Source organism: Erythrolamprus reginae, chromosome 2 (genome assembly GCF_031021105.1).
Source record: "Erythrolamprus reginae isolate rEryReg1 chromosome 2, rEryReg1.hap1, whole genome shotgun sequence".
In the NCBI taxonomy this organism is placed as follows: domain Eukaryota; kingdom Metazoa; phylum Chordata; class Lepidosauria; order Squamata; family Dipsadidae; genus Erythrolamprus; species Erythrolamprus reginae.
Window position 1 is genome coordinate 160342610 of NC_091951.1, and position 24067 is coordinate 160366676.

A 24067-nucleotide genomic window follows, 5' to 3' on the forward strand; every position below is an offset into this window, starting at 1 on the left:
TTCGTGCCGCCCTGATGGTTGATGTGTGCCCTGGTCGCCACATTGTCTGTAAGGATCAGTACATTCTGGCCCCTCACCAGATCTGTAAAGTGTCGTAGGGCCAGGTGAACCGCTCTGAGTTCCAAGTAGTTGATGTTGGGACATGTGAGGTCCTCTGGACTCCATAATCCTTGGGCCATTCCCACCTCGGAATGAGCTCCCCAACCTGAGAGACTCGCGTCCGTAGTTATCGTCACCTCTTGTTGTAGCAGGAACGGTGACCCCTGATGTAACGCTGACGACCTCCACCATGGGAGTGATCGGCGTACCTCTGGTGGAATTGACACCAATCTGGAAGAGTGGCTGGTCCGGTTCTGTTGAAACGGAATGAGGAACCACTGCAGTGGTCTGGCATGTAGCCTGGCCCAGGGAACAATGTCTATGCAGGATATGAGAACTCCCAACAGTTGGGACAGAAAAGCCAGTGTTACTGAACGGCTGCGTTGTAATTCTGTGATCAGCGCCCTGACCTTGACCTGGCGGTCTGACGATAGGAAGACCTTGCCCTCCATGGTGTCTATGTTGGTACCTAGGTGCGGTAGATACCTGGTTGGTGTGAGATGACTCTTCTGGTAATTGATAGAGAACCCCGCCTCCGCCAAGGTCGCTATAGTCACTGATAGGTCGCGTTGAGCCCGACTGCGGCTGCTGGACAGAATGATGATATCGTCCAGATACGCCATCAGTCGTAGAGGACGTGTCCTTAGCTCTGCGGTGAGAATGTCCAATAACTTTGTAAAAGTCCTGGGAGCTGATGATAGGCCAAAGGGCATGGCCTTGTACTGAAAATGGTGGTTTTCGAAACAAAACCTGAGGTATTTCCTGGAATCTGGATGCACTGGGACATGGAGGTATGCCTCTTTGAGGTCTATTGACGTCAGCCAGTCCCCTTGACGTATAGCAGCTAGTATAGTCCTTAGAGAGTGCATCTTGAACCTGCGGTATTTTATATACAGGTTCAACTGCTTCAGGTTGAGGATGAGGCGGCAACCCCCTGAAGACTTGGGTACTATAAACACTATGGAATAGTACCCCTGCTTCTCCTGGTGTGGTGGGACCTTCTCGATGGCATTGATTTGAAAAAGATGATGAATCTCTTGGTAGAGGAGGTTGCGCTTGTGATTGTTGGAAAGTACCGGACACTCCAGAAATCTGCTTGGAGGGTTCAGGGCAAACTCCAGGGTGAGTCCCTGAGTTATAGTGTTTATGGCCCAAGTGTCGGTGGACATAGATGCCCAGGAGGCGGTGAAGTGCTGCAGCCGCCCCCCTATGGGAACTATGGTGGCAAAGTCATTTGTTCCTTCTAAAGCCTCCTCTGTTGGAACCACGATAGGACCTCCTTGATTGCTGGAACTGCCTGTTCCGATCTCCAAAGTTACCCCTGTCCCCTCTGTAGGACAGTTGGGAGTAGGACCCCTGTGAATATGATCTTCCAGCCTGGGGTGCAGTGGAGGAAGATTCAGCTCGAAAGGGCTGGCGCCTAAAATACGGTGCAGTGCGCCTTTCCTGCCTTCTGTAAGATCTAGGCATGACTTTCTTCTTGTCCTTGTCCTCCACCAGGACCTTGTCAAGAGATTCTCCAAACAACTTTGACCCATCAAATGGGGCTGAGGCTAAACGACCTTTGGATTTGGCGTCAGCTTGCCAAGTCCGGAGCCAGAGTAGCCGTCTGGCTGATTGGTTTGCTGCTAGAGCCCGTGAGGAAAAACGAGATGCGGACAGAGTGGCATCCGCTGAGAATTCCGCAGCAGCCAGCAACTTATTAAGGTCCTGTCTTAAGCGACCCTCTTCAGGTCCCAGCTTCGAAAGCATTTCCTGGAGCCAAAGGACCGAAGCTCTGTTAAAAAATGAGGCTGCCGAAGCTGCTTTGAGGGCCCATGCCGACATCTGGTGAGCTTTTTTTTTATTTATTCCTTCAGCCCTCCGGTCTTCCGGTTTTAGGCCATCTGCCACATCGGAAGGGACTAATGCATTAGATACTAGTGCTGCAATTGGAGCATCAACTGATGGAAATTCAAGTAACTTTTCCAATTCCGGCTCAAATGCGTAAAACTTACGCTCAGAAGCTGTTGGACCCAGAGCAGCTGCTGGGTATTGCCAAGGCCTCTGCACGTTGTCCAGAAAAATTTTGGGGGCTGGTATCAGGTCAGCGTCCCTTTGGATCTCCGTGAGTACTCTAGAGGCCGGAGGAGGGGCTGAGGCTGGATCTGTGGACTTCTCAGGTGTGCCCAAAGCCACAGTCAACTTTGCCTTATTGAGCAGTACACGAAAGATAGCGGGCCTAAAAAGGCCTGTATACACTGGTGGTTCTGGGGGTGCCCCTTCATCCTCAGACAGGCCATCATCTGGCTCTGATCCCTGTCCTCTGAACGCAGGGTCTTCAAGAAATGAATCATGCGCAGGTGATGGGGGGGCTGGTGCTGCCCAAATATTCCTTTGCAGAGAAGGAGGAGGAGGTTGCGGAGAGGGAGGTGGTGCACTTGTGTATTGTTGCACCCCAGCTGCTATGCCATGCGAATATGCTGAAGCGATCATATCTTGCAAGGCTGGTGGTAGGCGTTGCCAGGTATCTGGGGATGATCTGAGCCCCGCAGCTGTTGGGGTGAATGTGGCAGTAGGCAATGGTTGAGGTGCCATGTGCCATGCAGGAGAAACAGAGGGTGGCCTGGTAACTTCAGGCCTTATGGGTTCAGCCACCTGGGATGGGCCCCCGAACCTATCTGGAGACCAGTCCCTGTCTGTAGCTAAGCCACTTCCTTCTGGGAGCCTTGGGGGGGTCCCGGTTATCATTCCCCCGCTCTGACCTGGTACTGAAGAGACTGCGGTATTGCATTGCTTCTGAGCCTCAAGTTGCTCCTCCAATGCCTTAATTCGACGCTCGGCCTCTCTTAGTCCAGATGCTGATTGAGAGGTTTTTGCCTTTGCCTTTGAGGAGTGAGTCTTCTCCTTGGCTTTTGCTGTTGAGGGCTCTGCTGTCCCCTGCTGTGGAAGATCAGCCATTGGGGAATCAATTCGCAGCCACCGCAACGCAAGGGTAAAGCAAAGAACTTTTTCTGTTGTTACACAAGTATTACCGAGCGAAAAATGGCCACCGCTGTTCTTTTCCTGTATAAACAGGAAGTCCGGTCTCTTTCCTGCCTCTCTAGGCCTCAAGCCGGAAACCGGCTGTTCCAAAATGGCGGCCCCCTGTGTGCCGCGCCATTTTCTCATGGCCGTTTCGTCCCGTAGCCGTCTCAGGCGGCAAAAGGGAATCCTCGGATTCATTCCGATCTCGGGCAGCGTTTTTGGGCGGGAATTTCAAATTCCTGCTCGCCCTGGCTCAACTTGACATAAAAACGCCTTGCCCTGAGGTATGGCCACGCAGGCCGGGGACCTCTACTGATGGCGGTTTTCGGCGGGAGATTCGAATCTCCAGTGCTGAGTCCAAGGAAACCGCTCCAAGGATGGTATGGCCGCGCAGGCCAGGGACCTCCATCTCCGGTAACACCAGACTTGGGAGCAGTACCCACGCAGGGAAGAGGCTCCGACCTGGGGAAGACAAACTAGGGCAATGCTCCACAGAGCAGGGGCCCAATCACCTCAAGGTGAGCTGCTCCATGATTCTGAAAAGGAAACAGAAAGGAGAAAAATACATTAAGCACATTGTATAATTGAAAACAGATAAGTACACAATTAAAGTCACTTAAATCAATTAAAACCAAATAAAGTAAAAACCAAGCAAAACTACCCCTAGACTCTAAGAGTCCTAGGAGGAAAAACTCATGTGTCCCTACACTATGACTGAGTTTTTTAGACTGACCCGGGAAGGGCAGCATGGGGGTTGGACCAGTAAATTATGCTAATTTTTAACTCAGTCCCTTCCAGCTTGGCTGAAGATTAACCATGTTGGACTCTCCGAAGCAGTGCAAGTGGAGAAAGATTGTTTGCTGTATTTTAAGAGGTAATAAATTATTACATTTATTTATTTATTTATTTTATTTTATTTTATTTTATTTTATTTGTATGCCGCCCCTCTCCAAAGACTCGGGCCATCTCACAACAATAGAAAATAGTTCATAACAAATCTAATAATTTTAACGATTAAATATACAGAATACAAATCCAATATTAGATAAAAGCTAAATTTAAAGCCCATATTAAAAGCAATCGTTATATTGTTATATTTGTGATGAAGAGGAAAACCATTTTATCCATTTGAGGTTTTTTACTATATTTTTATGTTTCTAATATTTTTCTTTATTTTCTATTTTTTACTTTTTATGTTTTGTTTATATAGGTTTGGCTTTTTCAGTGGTAATATTTAATAAAATTATTATTTTACAAAAAGGACTAGGTGCCTTTTGTGATCCCCCACCAACTGTAGAACTCTGGCTGGGACTATTTGAGTGACACCTGCTGGGAAGGCAGAACCTACATTATGCCTGGGAATCTGGAATTTGATTAGCAGCTGTTCCATGAAACACTGAAAAGCTAATGGAAGGAAATAGGGGAATAGGTCCTAGTATGTGTGCAAAAGCATCTATTATACATCCCAAGAGGAAAAGCATGGACATCTTTTTCCCAAGGTCTGGGAAAAGATTTTAGAACTTCTAGCCCCGGTCCCTAGACAATCCTCACATCATGAGCATATGTTCAACTTCCACTTTATTGTCATGCCTTCATCCAGTATTCCTTTATCAATTCCCTGCTGGCTAGTCAGGAGGCATGAATAGGGTATGGGAAAAAGGGAGCTTCTCATTCCATTGCTGACATTTGATATTTGGCTCTGCCTTTGCCTATTGCCCTCATGAGCTGAAGAAGCCAGCAATTTTCAGATACCAATAAAAATAGGTGCCAAGAAAGAAGCGAATGCTGACCCCCCCCCCCCTCCTGCTCTGAGCTGGATGGAAGGAATCAGGACTGGATGATGTGTTGTTTCCTTACCTGAATCGCAGTGCTGCTGACAGAGTTCCAGTTCGGCCAGCTCACTGAGCAGGGCAATGCCAGGAATCCCTGAGCTGGACGGAGAGGGCGAGGGAAGGGAAGATGCACAAGACGGGGATTCCAGGTCTGGGAGTTCACCCAAGTTGATGCTGGCAGCAATAAGGGCATCCAGGCCGTACGGTGCTACCTGTACATCAGTCTGTGTTGATGGGTCATCGGGTGAGACAGCATTACTTTCTGCTTCCTGACAGTCAACGTCCATCGCTGCAACAGGGCTCTCTTCCGTAGCCACCGCTTCAGGGGATGGTCCTGGCGTGGCAGCCTCTGAGCTAGGCTCTTCCCGGTGTCCTTTTGGGGTAGAATCCAAGTCATCTGAGCTCTCCCTGACCAGCAGGGAGCAATTTGGGGCATCCTTAATCGTTTCAGTGGAGCTTGGTCTCTGGGGATGGACAAGTAGATGTGGAGGGTGAACATGGGTAGGTTCCACTTCAGAGTCCCCAGTCCCACTGGGTGGGCTAGCTTCTGCCTCGCAGCGTGGCTCTTGCTCAGGTGGAAAGGTGCGTGACTGTTCAGGCTCAGCTGCTGTAGAAACAGTTTGCATAGTGTCAGGATCAGTTGGGTCCCGGGGAAATGGTGACGCATAGCCCAGACCAGCCACAGGGTAGGTATAACCAGGAGGGAGATCTACAAAGAGAAGAAGAACCTCAGAGTAAAGCATGGCAGAGGGGCAAAGATTAGAAGTAAGGTGAGAAAATATTATTTTACTGAAAGAGTAGTAGATCCTTGGAACAAACTTCCAGCAGACGTGGTCGGTAAATCCACAGTAACTGAATTTAAACATGCCTGGGATAAACATATATCCATCCTAAGATAAAATACAGGAAATAGTATAGGGGCATATTAGATGGACCATGAGGTCTTTTTCTGCCATCAATATTCTATGTTTCTAAGTAAAGCACTACCTCTCCAAATCCATAGCAAATATTATCTCAAATACAGGGGTCACAATGAGCAATGCCACTTGACAATATTCATTATTTTTCCTACAGACTCCATGAAAAATTCTATCTCTATTAAACTGCTCAAATTCACAGGATATATTCTGCAGAATTATTATTTTAAAAAAAAATGAAATGAAATGCTGACATTGAGGGAGATTCAATTTGAGGAAGGAAAATCCAACATCAGAGATGAAAAATTGCTGCCATACTGGAAACACTACATAAGTCCCTCTGACTTCTGAGCCTACAATACATACAATATAGTCAGCCTATGTATATTCCATCTTACTCCATTGATACTCCATCTTATAGTGATCCCCATTGCTGCCGCTCATGTTTGGCTATGTGGGAATTTAAACACACTGCTGCTTGCTTACACTAAACAGCAGCAGGCAAACTACATGGAAGAGCAATCTTCCATGTGTAAAAATCCTTGTTCCTTTGCTAGTAATTGTTCGTAGGCGAAGTGTATTTTGATTCCCACTACCTTTGAAAGGTTTCATCTCCCGGTTCGAAGACTTTTAACATAGTTCTCCAACCCCAAAAAGATTTCTGTTTTGCTACGTTTGTCAAGAACCTCTCTATAACCACAAGAGTTTGTATTTATCCTATTTTAACAACCTGAAACAAGACGGTGCTTTAAAAAACTATTGATCAAAGAGCCCTCCCTTATACTTTCCAGAATGCTTACTACCGTGTTTCCCCGATAGTAAGGCAGTGTCTTACTATCTTTTTACCCCCAAAAGCCCCACTGTGTCTTACTTTGGGGGTATGTCTTATATTGTCCCGGGCACCGGGGCTGGCTCGTCTTCAGGCTTCGGCCCGGGCGAGGCCTCTTCTCCTCCGGGCGGGCGGGGCCTGCCCGTTGGGCCCGGCCTCTATCCCTCCTGCGCCGCGGCGGGGCCGGTCCACGATGCGCGTCCTGGGGGCGCCCGGCTGGCCGGCTCCGGAGGCTGCGGCTCCTCCCGCTGCTGCCCAATGCCGAGGATGCCCCGCGCCCAGCCCGGCTACGGCAGCAGGCAGGCAGGCAGCCCCAGGCGCGGCGGGGAGAGCAAAGCCGGCGGCGAGAGCGGCGGCAAAGCGGCGGGGTCCAGCCATCTAGCCGCCACCTCGCCAGCTATCCGCCGCTTCTTTCTTCTCCGGAGCCTGCCGCCGCCGCCGCGCTTCCTCCGCCGGCCGAGGAGTCCTTATCCGCGCCGGGTTTGGGAGACTCTCCTGGGCGCGAAGCTCCCTCGCCAGCGCCACAAACTGCTCCGATGCCTCCCTCGCTTTTAGTACCGTGTTTCCCTGAAAGTAAGACATATGTCTTACTTTCGGGGTATGGCTTATATTAGCCAACCCCCCTGAAACCCCCCATGTCTTACAATCGGGGGGGTCTTACTATCGGGGAAACACGGTAGCAAGTCATCCTTTGTTCAGTGTCCTCTTAATTGAATTTAAACTGTTGGCTTACACAACTATACCAAATGTTTGCTAGATCCTTTTTATTATCATTATATACAGAGCAACATGAAATCACACAGCTGCCAGTTCTTTAGATAGTGTTGGTCTTCATATGCCTCAATGTCTTCTCAGGAATTTAGGATGTCATGATGCATTGGCATAGTAGGTGTACAGATTTGAGCAGTGTGGCCTTGCGCTTGTTGGTTGCACAGTCATTCAGAGGTTTAGAACTGGACTTAGCATTTGGATCCACCTGTCAATTGCATCCAGGACAGTATAGGTTGTCATTTAATAATATCAAAGGTATCAGGATGTAAGCTGTTCCAAGGAGAGCTGCCTTTTGCAATTGACTGATGATAATTTTGTCAATGCCAACAGTGTTCCAGTGGTGTTCCAGATATTTATTGTGATGATGATGATGAATCTATTGACCACCCACATCTGATGGACTTTGGGCGACATACCGATGTAGGAAAAAACATACAAAGAGGTAAACCAGTGATGGCGAACCTATGGTACGGGTGCCACAGGTGGCACGCGGAGCCATATCTGCTGGCACACATGCCGTTGCCCTAGCTCAGCTCCAATGTTCATGTGTGAGTTGGCCAGCTGATTTTTGGCTCACACAGAGGCTCTGGGAGGGCATTTTTGGCTTCCAGAGAGCCTCCAGGGGGATGGGGGAGGGCGGGGAAACTGATTTCACCCTCCCCTGGCATTGAATTATGGGTGTGGGCACTCACGCATATGCGATAGCGCACACCCACGCTTTTTCGGCACCCAAGGAAAAAAAGGTTTTTACCCTGCAGGAGCCTGAGGAGGGAGAAACACAAATCTACTGGTCCCACCAGAAATTAGGAAACAGGCCATTTCTGTCCTCCAGAGGGCCTCGGTGGGGGGTGGGGAAGCTATTTTTGCCCTCCCCTGGCATTGAATTATGGGTGTGGGCACTCACGCATGCGCACACCCACGCTTTTTTGGCACCCAAGGAAAAAAAGGTTCGCCACCACTGAACTAAAACCTTCTAAAACAAACCAGGCTAAAATAACCCATCAGACCACAAAGCCAACCAAAGAGAGGTCATTTTCTCATCCTAGTTCTCAGCAAGCCATGGAAGAATCCTTACCTGGTTCCAGTGATTTAGGATAGTCCTGAGCTGGCCGCCCTTCAGGCTGCTTGTCCACAACTTCAGGACCCGTAGAATTCTGGGAGGGCACGGGACTTACAGCAGGGGAGCGTGGCACCACAGCAGGGCAGACAGGTAAAGTGCAGGGACCAGGGCATTTGGGGGGGTGGCAGCATGACGAGAGCTTGACTGAGCAGGCAGCTGCCGGGGACAGGCCCTTCGGGGGAGCGTTTAAGGCAACTGCTTTGTGAGATGGTTTGAGTGGCTTTTCAGGGCCCGGCAACTCCAGCTCTGGTGGGGGCTCTTCAGGCTTCCGCTATTAAGTAAGAGAAGAGATGGATGGTCAATAAGTACATCAACCCTAGATAAATAATTACACAGGCAGTTGTAATAGTTAGCACTATTAGTGTACATCGGGGTGGGTTCCAAATTGCCTCACTGCTGGTTTGCTTCCTCCTGCACCGGGTGAGTGTGCCACATAGGTGTGTGCTTTGCAAGCATGTGTATGCACATTGCTGAAAAATCCAAAATTAATTTAAAAAAAAAAACCAAGCTGAAAATAAGATGGCAACCGCATGCACAGTGCCGGAAACTTGGCTTCTGCGCATGCTCTGAAGAAAAAAATATTTTTTTGTTAAAAAAAGATGGCGGCGTCCACAGATCAGCATCAACAAAACTGGGTCAGTGATGTCATTGTGACATCACCAGCGGGTCGCTACCAGTTTGGGCAAACTGGTTTGAGAGGAACCCATCCCGGGTGTGTATGTCTTAGACTTCCGCATGGTTCCAACAACGTATAAATTAAGGTGTAAGGCTGAAGCCATCATTTTTTATTTCTTAGATTTGTATTTATTTATTTATTAGATTTTGAGTTGGAGACTTTGGCCAGCCACAAGTAGAATAGTACTGTGGGAATTAGGGAGGGGTGGTTGCATGAGAGGGAAAAATACTAGCCAGAACAAATTCTTTCCAGAGATTCAAGGTCATATTTTGTTCAGCCCTAGCCGGAAGTATAGGGGAGGATCATGGAGGTTGAGAGAACTGGAGTGGTCCATGCGATGCACTTGTGTGTGTGTGGGGGGGGGGGGGGGGGACATGACACAAGGGATGAACCTTAACCCAGGTGGAGAACTGTAGGAAAAGTTAGTATTGGGTTGACTACAGTTCGTAACCAACATGGCTCTGTTAATAAATTGGAACTTGGGAGAAGGCCAATGTCTGGACTCTGATTTATTTCTCGGATGTTAATTGGAACGCTGATGTAAGGATTGACTCGTGGAGCATGTCACTATGTACCCTTACACAACACCACAGCTGGTAGCACAGCCTATGTGCAATCCTATGCTTAGGCTGACTAGGTGGTCTTTTGGAGATTGTATCCCTCCAGAGCAAAAACGGGAAGAACAATTTCAACGAGCTCTGCAGGGACTCAGATAAATTTGAGAGGATGGCTGGCTTATGATTTCTACTCTTCTGTTTTGGAGTGCTGCATGCAGGAACTGGGACTGGGCTTATATGGTAAGTAAGTAGAATTCTGCCTTAAAGGAATTCAGGTTCTGCAATAAAAAATTATGCAAATTCAAATTAAATAAGTAACTTCCTACTCCAAAATGTTTACATTGCTGCTACTCAATAACCTACACGGAGAGAAGAACATTTGTTCTGTGAACCTGGCAATTTTAATTAATCAGCTCTCTAATTAACACATCCCCATAATTTTTCAAGGGTATCTTTTTGGAAGCTGAATGAACCAAACATAAAACTGGATCCAAAGGGTCAGCACAACAAAGCATACATTATTTTGTAAACAAGGCCTTGAAAGAGAGACTTTGGAATCAGGAAGCAAGCTCTTCTTCCCCATATGATGTTGTATCCCATTATTATCGCAATCTCACACTAGGAAAAACAGGAAGATTAGTATAGATCTCTAGCCTCTATTACTTCCCTTGAGATGAGCTCAGGAGATTATTTCTTCATTCGGGATCTGGCCAAACACTGTTGTTTGTAGTTTAGATGGGTTTTTCCATCAATTGGTTAGAACATAATTTCTCCATATATTTATCTTCTCTTGCGTATAGGTGATTAGTTAAGTGGCTAAATTACTTTAAACAATCACCTTCCTGCAATAAATTTAGGTTTGTCTGCGTCATCCTGTGATCAGGACCGCATGGAGCTTTATGGCATCTGGATTATTTTACAAAAATTAAGATTTGATCACAATTTGCCTATTTATTATTAATACAGTAGTAGCAAATAACAAAAAATAGCAATATGAATATCAATAAAATCCAAACTGTATTACATCAGGGGCAGCACAACTGTATCAACATCTACGATGCCCTTAAGTGGGCTCTAAACTTCTTAGCTGCCAATGTCCTGGGGAAAAGCCATGTTTTGGACATCTAAGCCCTACATGGCTTTAGACCAGATTATTTACAGGACCGCATAATGCCTCATGTATCCCAGAGACCGGTTAGAGCCCACAGAGTTGGCCTTCTCCGGGTCACGTCAGCCAAGCAATGTTGCCTGGCAGGGCCCAGGGGAAGGGCCTTCTCTATGGCAGCTCCGATCCTGTGGAACCAGGTCCCCCCGGAGATTTGTGCTACCCCCTCTCTCCTGGCTTTTCATAAGGCACTAAAATATATCTGTGCCGGCAGGCTTGGGGTCGTTGAGCATTGCCTTCATGCTCCAGCCGATGGAATGAATGAATGATCATGAATGAATGTTACTTAAATGCACACTGGGTTTTAGAGTAAGTTTTTTTTTACTGTGTTGGGTTTTATTATATTGGGTTTCTTAGTTTTTGTATTGCACTAATTTTCTTATGGAAGCCACCCTGATTCCACAGGAGAAGGGTGGCCAAGAAATCCAGATATAGATAGATAGATAGATAGATAGATAGCTAGCTAGCTAGCTAGCTAGCTAGCTAGCTAGCTAGCTAGCTAGCTAGCTAGATAGATAGATAGATAGATAGATAGATAGATAGATAGATAGATAGATAGATAGATAGATAGATTCGTAAGGAAGGATTGTCAGTCTTAATTTCCTGATTATCCAGATGCTCATAAAGATGTGTTGTTGTTGTTTTGCAATTTTCCCAACTTTCCAGTAAGAGTTACCAGCAAGAGGTGACATCAGTCATGCCACCTTTTTCACATGCCTACCTGGCTGTGAGTGTGCCGCTGCACTTCCAATGCCTGTGCTGCACGTTGTTGCTGTTGCTGCTGCTGCTGCAAGGCGTAGAGATCTTGCTGACGCAGGAACTGAGTGCGGGAGTAGACAGGGAGTTGGCTTGTGTGCTGCAGGTGAGATCCAGGACCCCGGCTAGGGTACATAGATGGCCAGATAGATGCCTGATCCATAACCTCAGCTGCAGAGAAACAGGAAAGATAATCAGAGGAGTAAACAAAGCCAATTGCCTCTTTTCGTACAGAAGAAGGACCTCTACCTACAATCCAGGGAATATGCCAGAGCTAATTCTCTCCAGCTTCCACTTACCTAGGGTATGTGGGGCTCCGTGGGCTGGAGGCTCCGAGGGCAGGATAACTAGCTGAGCAGGTGGCTCCTGTGATAGAGGGAAGACGGGTTGCATGGCACTGGGCATAGAAGGGGGGAAACCAGGTGGTAGGTTCTGATGCAAAGCAGGGTGCCCGATGCCTGGAATGAGTTAGGAAAGAAAACACTTTTGTTGACGTGACATAAAGCCCAGTGTACTTCATCCATGTGCACATTATACAATTCTATATAGGAAATAATTTAAGTCTATTCAGTTTCTTGCTGAATGCAGACAGGATTTGACTACACAGTAATATCACCCAAACATTATTGCAGATTCATTTCCATGTAGGCTTCCTGTAACACATGGAATAGTGTAATTCGTCAGTTGTAATAGCAAAGTTCCCCTTGACTCCACCAGCCCTTGACTCCAATAGAACCTAAGTTTATAAGTTAAGGTCAGCTCAGATCTATTAGCATCACCCATTCAAACTTTATGGTTTCAACACTTCATTAAATTTTGGATCAAAATCAGTGGCATGGATCTTCTCATCACCAGACATGTGGAAATTTAGTGTAAGATCTAAGATAGGTATAACAATAAAAACACCTCCTATCCTCACAACATTTATTTATTTATTCAATTTTTTTATGCCGCCCTTCTCCTTAGACTCAGGGCGGCTTACAACGTGTTAGCAATAGCACTTTTTAACAGAGCCAGCCTATTGCCCCCACAATCCGGGTCCTCATTTTACCTACCTTGGAAGGATGGAAGGCTGAGTCAACCTTGAGCCGGTGATGAGATTTGAACCGCTGACCTACAGATCTACAGTCAGCTTCAGTGGCCTGCAGTACAGCACTCTACCTGCTGTGCCACCCCGGCTCTTTGGGAAACATTCAAAAATTCCAGCCCTTCCCATCAGTAACACTTGCTCTGTGCATTCCGCCAACTATAAAATGTTACTTCTGGACCACCTAAAGCAGTGGTTCTCAACCTTTCCAATGCTGCGACCCCTTAATACAGTTCCTCATGTTGTGGTGACCCCCAACCATAAGTCTAGGGCCAATTCTCCCAACAGAACTTTAAGCTGATTGGCAGGAAGGTCAGAGGGACACCCCCACTGTAAACGCCTGATTGGTCGGATTGTAAAAATATGTTCCAAGGCGCCAGAATAGAAGCTTTAGTTCCTAACACCATGGGAAATTTGTCTCTTCCCATGGTCTTAAGCGACCCCTGTGAAATGGTCATTCGACCCCCAAAGGTGTCCCGAGTCCCCCAGGCTGAGAACCACTGACCTAAAATCTCTGCAGAAAGGAGTAATGGAAGAAGATAGAAACATAGAAACATAGAAGACTGACGGCAGAAAAAGACCTCATGGTCCATCTAGTCTGCCCTTATACTATTTCCTGTATTTCATCTTACAATGGATATATGTTTATCCCAGGCATGTTTAAATTCAGTTACTGTGGATTTACCAACCACGTCTGCTGGAAGTTTGTTCCAAGGATCTACTACTCTTTCAGTGAAATAATATTTTCTCACGTTGCTTTTGATCTTTCCCCCGACTAACTTCAGATTGTGCCTCCTTGTTCTTGGGTTCACATTCCTATTAAAAACACTTCCCTCCTGGACCTTATTTAACCCTTTAATATATTTAAATGTTTCGATCATGTCCCCCCCTTTCCTTCTGTCCTCCAGACTATACAGATTGAGTTCATTAAGTCTTTCCTGATACGTTTTATGCTGAAGACCTTCCACCATTCTTGTAGCCCGTCTTTGGACCCGTTCAATTTTGTCAATATCTTTTTGTAGGTGAGGTCTTGGATTGGAAAATATAAAGGATAGGATACAACAAACACAGCTTTTGAAGCAAAAAGAGATACTAGGACCTTTTTGGGGGACTGAATTGTGTGGGAGGCTGGATTAACAGTAGCAGCTCAGGCGTGTTTCCCTGATCGGTCAGAAATAAAGGAACAAGTCCATGAAGCCATGAAATCAGGATAAAGTTCCCGTCTTAGATACACAACTGTTTACTTGACTCACCATAGGAGTGTCCACCCATCCAAAGCGAAGGGCTCCGTGTCCGAGGCAACCAATGTGCATGAGCAGGATGGGTATGGGCCGCCGGATCTCCTCCCAGTTGGCCGGACTGCAAAGAGGAACCGCCAGCAATCATCAGATGAGGGGTGAGGTCTCCAGGACAACTGCTTGATGGGTGGATCCGGGCAAATTCCACAAGATCTTTATTATCCCTGACAAATTAGAAGTGCAGATAAAAGAAACGTAGGTCCGCTGGGATAAAGAGATCTCTTGTCCTTGCCAAAGAATGACAGTATCAAGCACGAGTATCAAATTTCCAGCATCACATTTTTCCCCCCCTTCGCAGAGCAGGGTTGGGCATGGCCTCCATGTGACACATCCAGCCAGCAGGCCACCAATTTGATACCCTTTGCATTGACCCTTATCCAGTAATGTATAAATTCTCTTATCATCTTAACATTGGGAAATGGCTTGAATTGCAGAATGACAACAATAGAAACAACAAATGGGCTCTCGTAAGGAAAGATCCATCATTAGACACAGAAAAAACAATTGCTGCCAACCTGCCTTCCATTAAGGACCTGTATACTGTGCGAGTCAAAAAGAGGGCTGTGAAAATATTTACTGACCCCTCGCATTTTGGACATAAACTGTTTCAACTCCTACCCTCAAAACGTAGCTACAGAGCACTGCACACCAACTAGACACAAGAACAGCTTTTTCCCGAATGCCATCACTCTGCTAAACAAATAATTCCCTCAACACTGTCAAACTATTTACTAAGTCTGCACTACTGTTACTACTAGTTTTTTCTCATCATTCCTATCACCCATTTCCTCCCACTAATGACTGTATGATTGCAACTTGTTGCTTGTATCCTTAAGATTTTTATTCATATTGTTTCCTCATTGCTTATTTGACCTCTATAATCATTGTTGTACCTCACGTTTCTTGCCAAATGTATAGAAACATAGAATATTGATGGCAGAAAAAGACCTCATGGTCCATCTAGTCTGCCCTTATACAATTTGCTGTATTTTATCTTAGGATGGATATATGTTTATCCCAGGCATGTTTAAATTCAGTTACTGTGGATTTATCTACCACGTCTGCTGGAAGTTTGTTCCAAGGATCTACTACTCTTTCAGTAAAATAATATTTTCTCATGTTGCTTTTGATCTTTCCCCCAACTAAATTCAGATTGTGTCTTTTCTTTTATGTACATATGCACCAAGACAAATTCCTTGTGTGTCCAATCACACTTGGCCAATAAAGAATTCTATTCTATTCTAATGCTAAATTGAAAGATAGCATTTTTTCTGCGATGCAAGTAAGCTTGGCTAAATGCCCTCCGCCATCATTCCCTGTCTAATTACAAATTATTACTAACCCACTACCAAGACAATGTTTAATCCCCCTTCCCTTCTCCGGTAGTTGGGTTAAGAGGGCCCTTACTGAAGCAGGAGGTCTCTGCCCGCAAGCCCCAAACGTTCCTCACACAGCCGGTTCCGTTCTTCCTCTGCATCTAGATCGATGACGTGCATAGGCCTCGCTGAGCCAGCTGTGAAAAATAGAACGGGAGAGCAAAGAGTAATACCAGCTTCTGATATGAATGTCCAGAGATGGAGTGGAGGGTCTCCCATACTCCTGGTGACACAAATAAGTACAGTGATACCTCATCTTACGAACTTAATTGGTTCCGGGACGAGGTTCGTAAGGTGAAAAGTTTGTAAGACGAAACAATGTTTCCCATAGGAATCAATGGAAAAGCGATTAATGCATGCAAGCCCCAAATTTACCCCTTTTGCCAGCCAAAGTGCCCATTTTTGCACTGCTGGGATTCCCCTGAGGCTTCCCTCCATGGGAAACCCACCTCCGGACTTCCCTGTTTTTGTGTTGATGCGATTTCACTCAGGCTTCCCTCGCTGGGAAACCCCACCTCTGGACTTCTGTTACCAGAGAAGCGCCTGTTATCGTGCTGCTGGCATTCCCCTGCAGCATTGCAAAAACACGGAAGTCCGGAGGTGGGGATTACCATGGAGGGGAGCCTCAGGGGCATCCTAGCAGCTCAAAAATGTGTGCTTCGCTGGCAACAGAAGTCCGGAGGCGGGGCATCCCAGAGGTGGCTCTGGTTTGTAAGGTGAAAATAGTTTGGAAGAAGAGGCAAAAAATCTTAAACCCCGGGCTTGTATCTCGAAAAGTTTGTATGACGAGGGGCTTGTAAGACAAGGTATCACTGTATAGGAAAGTAGGAAAGTAAAGACCATGACACTGGTATATGTGAGAACAGTTATCAAGGCAAAGGGTGCTAAAACATGTTTTGAGCTCTAAGAAAATAATAATAAAATAATAATATTCAGAAGTGGCTCGGGCAGATACTCCTCTGCTTCACTAGTGTGTAAGAAGGGGAAGTACAGCACCATCACTCTTGCAAGATTCTATTACAGCCTATCTCAATAAATGGAATTCTAGTCTTCCTGGTCTTGTTTACCTAGCAGAGCTTACAACAAAACTCAGGGAAAAAAGGAAAAAAAGATGCACTTGAAAATAGACACCAGGACGTCCCTTTCACACTCATATCCATTCTGCATCTAGATGGGATTTCCATTTAGAGCAGTGGTTCTCAACCTTTCTAATGCCGCGAACCCTTAATACAGTTCCTGACGTTGTGGTGACTCCCAACCATAAGTCCAGTGCCAGAGCTTTAAGCTGATTGGTAGGAAGGTCAGAGGGACACCCCCACTCTAAATCCCTGATTAGTCGGATTGTAAAAATATGTTCCAAGGCACCAGAATAGAAGCTTTAGTTCATAACACCATGGGAAATTTGTCTTTTGCCATGGTCTTAGGCGACCCCATGAAACAGTCGTTCAATTCCCAAAAGGGTCCCGACCCCCAGGTTGAGAACCATTGATCTAGAGTGAAGTTAGAGTCTGGGACTTAACTTCCCTAAAAGTCTTTAGCTAAATTTAAATGCCGGAGGGTTTAATTTCCAAAGTGGAAGGCCATGAATGTATTTAATATTTGGCTTCAAGTTGAATCCCGTTTCATATGTTCATACAAAAAGGGCTCTTGAATCAAAGGGGCCAGGCCACTACCTAGTCTCCTGCCTGTTTTAGATGAGATTATTATTAGGGTTGTAAGGGACCTTGTAGGTCATCTAGTCCAACCCATGGCTCAATCTGGAGACCTTACACCATTTCGGACAAATGGCAGTCCAATCTCCTCTTGAGCTCTTACAACCTCTGCGGGCAAAGACGTTCCACTGGTTGATTGTTCTCATGGTCAGGAAGTTCCTCCTTATTTCCAGGTTGAATCTCTCCTTGGTCAGCTCCCATCCATTATTCCTATAAGTCTCCTATTCCCCACTTCTCAATCTCCCAAGGCTACCCCCCATCCCACCCCGGGCTCTTTAATGTACAAGGCAGAAATGAGAGGATCCCTTTTTAATTATACAAACCACAGAACACTAATGGTACTTACGGAAAAGGCATGCTTAGGCCAATGCTTGGCTCTCCTGTAGAGCAGTGATAGAATTGTGTGCTTATGCCACCCCACCCCCAAAATCAAGCAGTTTGTAAAACATCAACCACCTATTATTTTAGTCTCTAATGTCTGTTACCTTTGAGGCCCATGGCAGTCCGGCTCTGCCGACTGGAGCTGGATCCATAGGCTGGCTCTGGCCGACTCAACGTGTCCTTTTGACGTGCCACGGCCACAGCAATGCCCACCGGAGGCTGGCGCACCTCACCATCTCCGTGGCCGAGGTCGTGGTCTCTGCTGCGGGCACAGTCCGAACGCTCCAGGTCCTGCTGTCCTTTGGTCCCCAAATGCTTGCCCCCATCCTGATGGGCGCAGCTGCCCTTGAGGCTGCCCAGCCCCACGTAAGGGGCCTTCTGGCCCACGATAAGTGCTTGGTTGCTGTACTTGAGCAAGTTTTTCATGGCCGACACTTCGTCCGGAGGGGCCTGCATGTCCTGCGTGAGCACAGAACCCTGGCTCATGAGAGCAGCCTGCTGGAGGCTGCTGCTAAAAGGGTCCAGGTAAGAGCCTTTCCTCTCCTCCGCCATGGACAAAGGAGGGCCCTGGCCCTGGACTGGCCACGGGGGCAAGTGGGGCCCGCTGTAGCCCAGGGAGCTGAGCTCCATGGATTTGCGCTTGGATTCCGCGTGGGCGCCCGCCTGCTCCATCTCGGTCTGCAAATGCTGCTGGTGGCGGATGCGAGCCACTTTCTGGGCGCTAGAAACGGGCGGCTCCTTAGGGGCCTTGTCTAAAGTGCAGCAGGACTGGCTGAGTTTGCACAGGGTCTCTTGGGAGTTAGGCCGGGCACAGTCTTGAGGTGGGATCATCTCAAAGTGCCCACCCTTAGGTTGGTGGGGCAAGCTGCCAAAATGGCTGTCGGAACCAGTGCTATTCAGGTACTCCAGGCCTTTCAGGCGGGCGTTGGGATTCTGGGGCCAGTCCAGCCTCCGCTCCACTTTGCCCTCAGCTTTGAAGTGAGCGAAATGATGGTGCCCGTAGGTAGGGGGGTGCTCTGGGCCCACCTCGTGGGGGCGCTCTTTGCCCTCACAGGGCTCTGAAGGGACCTGAAAGGAGCGGCTCTTGTCAGTCAGGTGGCCTACCGAAGGCACAAAAGTGGCTCCGCTAATCCGTAGCTCCCGACCGGCCTTGTCCTGCAGGGGACACATTCCATCCGGGCTGGAATGAAGCTGCAGGCAGGGGAAGCTGCCCGTCGTCGTGCTCAGGGCAGGGGGCCCAGCGGGCAGGCTGGATGGGACAGTGTAGGAGACAGAGTGGTGCAACATTTGCCTTCGCTCCAGGCACTCGCTGTAGGTCTGCGGAGGCTCATGGTGCCCAAGGTCCTTGGCACAGCGGCTCTGGGCAACAGCATGGCGTGGTAGAAGGCCTCCGCCACAACTGGGGAGGACGGCTTTGCCCGAGTCACCGTTCAGTACCTTGGAGCTCAGCAGGCACGAGGGCAGGTGTTTGGGCCGGTTGTCACAAGAGCCCCGCTGGAGAGTCCCTTCCTTGCAGTTGATTTCCGGTGTCATGGGCATCACCAACTTGTGCCGCTCCTTGGCCTCCTCTTCAGCCGCTCGCTCCTTGCTCTCACCCTTGGTGCCTTTATCCTTCGACACTACGCAGCGCTCATAGTCTTTGTGACACTTCTGCCCATGTCCAGCTTCCCGGTCCCGGCTGCAAGAGCCAATCGGATGCCCAGGTGCTGCCCGGGCAATGCTGGGGAAATTGTGATTGGTTGAAAGCAGTGTAGGTTGAGCTGGAAGGTTCCGCAGGTAGAAATTATCTGCAGAAAGAGAAGCGATTAAGACTCCCAGACAACAACGTGGCCTAGATCACAACGTGCAACATCACAATCCTAAGAATAGCCTAGCAGCTCTAATTGCCCATGTCTTGTGGCACCAAGTAACGCTGGAAATAAGAGCTCCCTAGTTTGCAAAGACACACTCGGAAAGCAACAACCGGTCTAGCGAAATGTCTGGTGTCCACCTGTAAGGCTCAGTGGAGTTGAAGCTGGCTATCAGATGCACTTCAGCTCCAGAAAAGTCAGTACAGTGTTCCCTCGATTTTCATGGGTTCAAACTTCACGAAAAGTCTATACCACGGTTTTTCAAAAATATTAATTAAAAAATACTTTGCGGGTTTTTCCCCTATACCAGTTTTTCCCACCCGATGACGTCATATGTCATCGCCAAACATTCGTCCGCCTTTAATAAATATTTTTTTAATAAACTTTAATAAATAAACATGGTGAGTAATAATCTAAATGGTTGCTAAGGGAATGAGAAATTGCAGTTTCGGGGTTTAAAGTGCTAAGGGAAGGCTTGTGATACTGTTCATAGCCAAGAATAGTGTATTTACTTCTGTATCTCTACTTTGTGGAAATTCGACTTTCGCGGGCGGTCTCGGAACGCATCCCCCGCGAAAATCGAGGGAACACTGTATTGCCTCGTTTCCTCTACCTTCTCTTTGCAGCTGCCCACTACATCTGTGTCCTTGGTAAGATAACAATTACACAATAGTTCTCCTGTCCCTTGAGGCAGAGTTAGAAACACCACATAGTCAAACCAATACTTGCCTTTCTGGCTTTCATAGAAACGATGCTGGCCATACAGGACATTGTTGTTTCCATGGTGATCCAAGTGGCTCATGGGAAGAAACGTGGACGCTAAGCTCCCAGAGAACCTCGGGTAACCTGGAGCTAAAACAAGAGGCATTGAGGAATGACAGGCCCATGTCACAACACAACAGTCACCAAGCCAAGTCACTGGGCCTTAGTCTGATTTGTCTCCATGCATAGGTTGAAAGAGGATTGCTGGGATGACTTCAAAGTCCTTTGTCATATTATTACTTTGGCTATATTAATCACTGCTAGGTTTCGAGCAGTAGCCAGCTATGGGATGGACCGTAGCTAAAAGTGTTGGTGCTGAACCAGAAAACTCTTTGGTGCTAGTTTAGCAGAAGCATCTCGCAAAGCACATCTGGCAAAAGCTACAAATGGAGGGAGCAAAACGCACTATTCCCCCGATCATAAGAAACCCTTGATGGATATTGATCTCTGGCTTCTTTGTAAAACTGAGGAAGCAGCTCCTGCATATCAGCTCCAGGATTTTGCAGAAAATTATTGAGAGAAAATAACACAGGCTAACAGAGCTGGGGCTGTTATGCCTAAAAATATCAAAATCCTGCACCCAGGTGACTAAAATTTTGCAGACAAAATAATATTATGCTTCGGCATATATTTGCATCAATTTGCTGTTCCTGAAAACATCACATTCTCAAATAACCTTTTAATGCTTCGGTAAGGACTGAAGTGAGAACAGCCTTATTAGCAAAGGTATGCAGATGAGGGTGAAGAGCAACACAGGCAGAGAACAAGGGGTGATAGAAAGTCTGACGATCCTAATCTAGCTCTTGCAATTGCCGCTCTGACATATCATGGAAATGTAGCTCTTGGCTTCAAATATTAAGTGGAAAGAATCTGGCTCATATAACCTTATTCCATGCCTGGGCAATCTATCAGAAACAGATTAAATCTACCTAACCACTGATACCACTGCCTTTGCTAGAGTCCCCCTTCTTGGCTTCCTACAATCTAGTTCTGGTTCTAAGTCAAATATTATCAGTAAAGTTTTTATTTGGAGAAATATAAGGAAAAATTAAAAAACAAAACAAAACACCTGCTAAGAGGAGTATTATACAGAGCTGTGGTGGCCCAGTGGTCAGAATGCAGTACTGCAGGCTACGTCTGCTGACTGCCATTTGTGTGTACTGTAGTTCAGAGTTCAATTCTGACTGGCTCAAGGTTGATACAGCCTTCCATCCTTCTGAGATCGGGAAAATGAGGACCCAGATTTTTTTTTTGGTGGTGGGGGCAATATGCTGATTCTGTAAATGGCTTACAGAGGGCTGTAAAAGCACCGAGAAGCGGTATATAAATCTACGTGCTATTGCTAATGCTAAATGCTACTGTAGTCTCAAAAATAGGTTTTTAAACAGGGCTGTATGGGGGAGGAAGGACCAGTCTGGGGAGAGGGGCGGCATACAAATCCAATAAATAAATAAATAAATAAATAAATAAATAAATAAATAAATAAATAAATAAATAAATAAATAAATAAATAAATAAATAAATAAATAAGTGAGTGAATGAATGAATAAATGAATAAATGAATGAATGAATGAATAAAATAAATAAAATAAATAAATAAATAAATGAATAAATAAATAAAATAAATAAAAATGTCAATATGGCAGCAAGGTGCAACTGTACTAATGGAGTGTCATCCCAGCGTGATGTGTATTTTGTATAAAGGGGCTGATTCCAGAGACTTCCTGAGCAGGTTCAGGTAGTTGCTTCAGCAAAAGGAACAAGTCAGCTTCATCCCCCCCAGTTTGTAAAAGGAGGAGGAATTACTGATTTGCCTGGTAGGGTAAAGATCAGCACAGCAAGGCTCGTTTTAAAAAGGAACAAGCAAATAACAAGAACTCATGTAACCAAAAGGATAGGGAAAGGGTTGCTGTTGTATCAGTTCAAAAAAAAATGAAATTACCTCTTGCTGAACATTTTAAAAAGATGATGATGATGATGATGATGATAATAATAATAATAATAATAATAATAATAATAATAATAATAATAATAATTTATTAGATTTGTATGCCCCCCCCCTCTCCGAAGACTCCAAATGATAGGACTGGCTTAAAAAAAGAAAAATAGAAAAAGAAAAGTTGATTGGGATTAGTAAAATATGAACAGAAATATAAATAATATTCAGTTCCCCAAACTGTTTGTTTGTTTCATTGCTTTGGAGAACACGACATTATTGAGAAAGCCTGGAAAATAGTATTCTTTTTTAAAGACGTTGAACTGTAATTAAAAAGACATCCCCTCATCTTCCTCATAGTACGAAGCAAGGGCAAAAAAGGGAACATATAACCAAACGTGCCCAGGTGTGCATGCTCGCATAACGCATGTACATTCAAATACATCCTCCAAACACACACACACAAAAGGTGCATTGCACAGATCAGCAATCAGAAAGTGAGCATGATCCTCATCCTCTCGGAGATATTGTACTGTAGCTGCAGCCAGAAATACAGTTCTTCCTCCTCAGCCCCCCCCCCCATGCCAAATATCATGACTCAGAGCTTCCCAGGCTAAAGGCCAAACAACGGCCACGAGGGCAGGAGTGTCAAGCCAAGCCCTTCCTTCCTAGAAGGTCTTCCCAAACTGTCCTGTGTAAATCCTCTTCCTCCCCCCCCAAGCGGTTCCTTCACAGCAGGATGGAAGGCAGCCTTTCCTGGCCCTGGCTAATCTCCCCAACAAGGGGGGCTGCTCCCCACAGCTAGCAGATCTACTGCTCCACCCCCATTAGACTGGCTGCCCGTCAGCATCACGCTGACAGCATTGCCTGCACCCCGCCCCCAACAGACCCGACATGCCGGAAGCTAGCTGGCAGCCGTTCAAGCTAGCAGTCGGGCCGGCTGCCAGGGCACAGTGCCAGCAGCACCTTGCCGCTCATACTTTAACTTTCTGCATCTTGCAAGAAGGGGGGGGGGGGTGAACGCCGGGGGAAGGGCACGACAAGAGGCTGCCGCTGCAGGGGAGGGAAAGCACAAGTGAGTTAAGGAAACTAAAAATAGTTGCGTGGCCACCAGCGTGGGGCGGGGGTGCTGGGGAGGGTGTTAGGATGGGACTGGGGTGATCAGGAAGAGCAGTGGCTTGGGAGCCCAAAGGACGAGAGTGGGGAGGGAGCGAGGCAAAGCGGTCTTAAGGTTGAGAGGCACCGGCTAAAAGCAACTTTGAAGTTCCGCTGATAGGCAGCGAGAGATGTGACGGAGTAGCTGCCTTTGGGGACAGCCGGGAGAACTGAGCTGTGGAAAGGGAGGTTCAGGCCCGGAACGACCACAGGAAGGTCCAAGGGGGAAAGTGAGGGCTAGCAAGAGTGTGGGGATGGGGACAACAAGGCATTCATCTATCTATAGCGTAGACCAGACCTGCCGCGCATTCATTCTCCAAGTCCAAACACTTGGCCCAAGGGTCCTCTAAGAGAAACAGGAGAGAGAAGAGAGAGCTTTTTGAAAACACTTTCAGGGTTCCTGAAGCTAAAACAGAAAAGGAGAAAGAAAAGTGCCTCAAACAGGGGGGGGGGGGGGAAAGAGGTAATTCCCTGGATTCCCTTGCCAACCGACCCCTCCCTCTCTGCAGCGTAAATTGGGGGGGGGGACGACACACAGCTCTAACTCTAGGCTGTGTGAAGTTGAATGGAGCTGTTTCCTGCCTGGCGTGGTCAGGGGGTTGGGGAATGGAAAAAGGGGCTCCAAAAATCAGAGGGTCTCCTACCCACCCAAATGCCCCAGGGTGTGCATTTGTCAAGTCCTTTTTATTTCCACTTCAATCCCCAGCTTTCGCACATCCCACTGAACCTTCTTCTTGCTTGCTATCTAACAACAGCCGGAACGCCAAGCAGCTGAGAATTCT

The 24067-nt window shown here is 46.9% G+C and overlaps 1 protein-coding gene across 1 annotated transcript in view; it reads right to left on the bottom strand.

Annotated features, from left to right (window-relative positions):
- Positions 1-24067, bottom strand: part of BAHCC1 (BAH domain and coiled-coil containing 1) — a 144485-nt gene that overhangs the window by 46574 nt on the left and 73844 nt on the right. Inside the window, exons 4-11 of the mRNA XM_070736767.1 lie at positions 20162-20284; positions 17687-19369; positions 15521-15626; positions 14069-14277; positions 12028-12186; positions 11694-11899; positions 8530-8845; positions 4963-5646 (exon numbers count right to left, since the gene is read on the bottom strand). Coding sequence (XP_070592868.1) covers positions 4963-5646; positions 8530-8845; positions 11694-11899; positions 12028-12186; positions 14069-14277; positions 15521-15626; positions 17687-19369; positions 20162-20284 — 3486 coding nt within the window. The remainder of the gene's footprint in view (positions 1-4962; positions 5647-8529; positions 8846-11693; positions 11900-12027; positions 12187-14068; positions 14278-15520; positions 15627-17686; positions 19370-20161; positions 20285-24067) is intronic.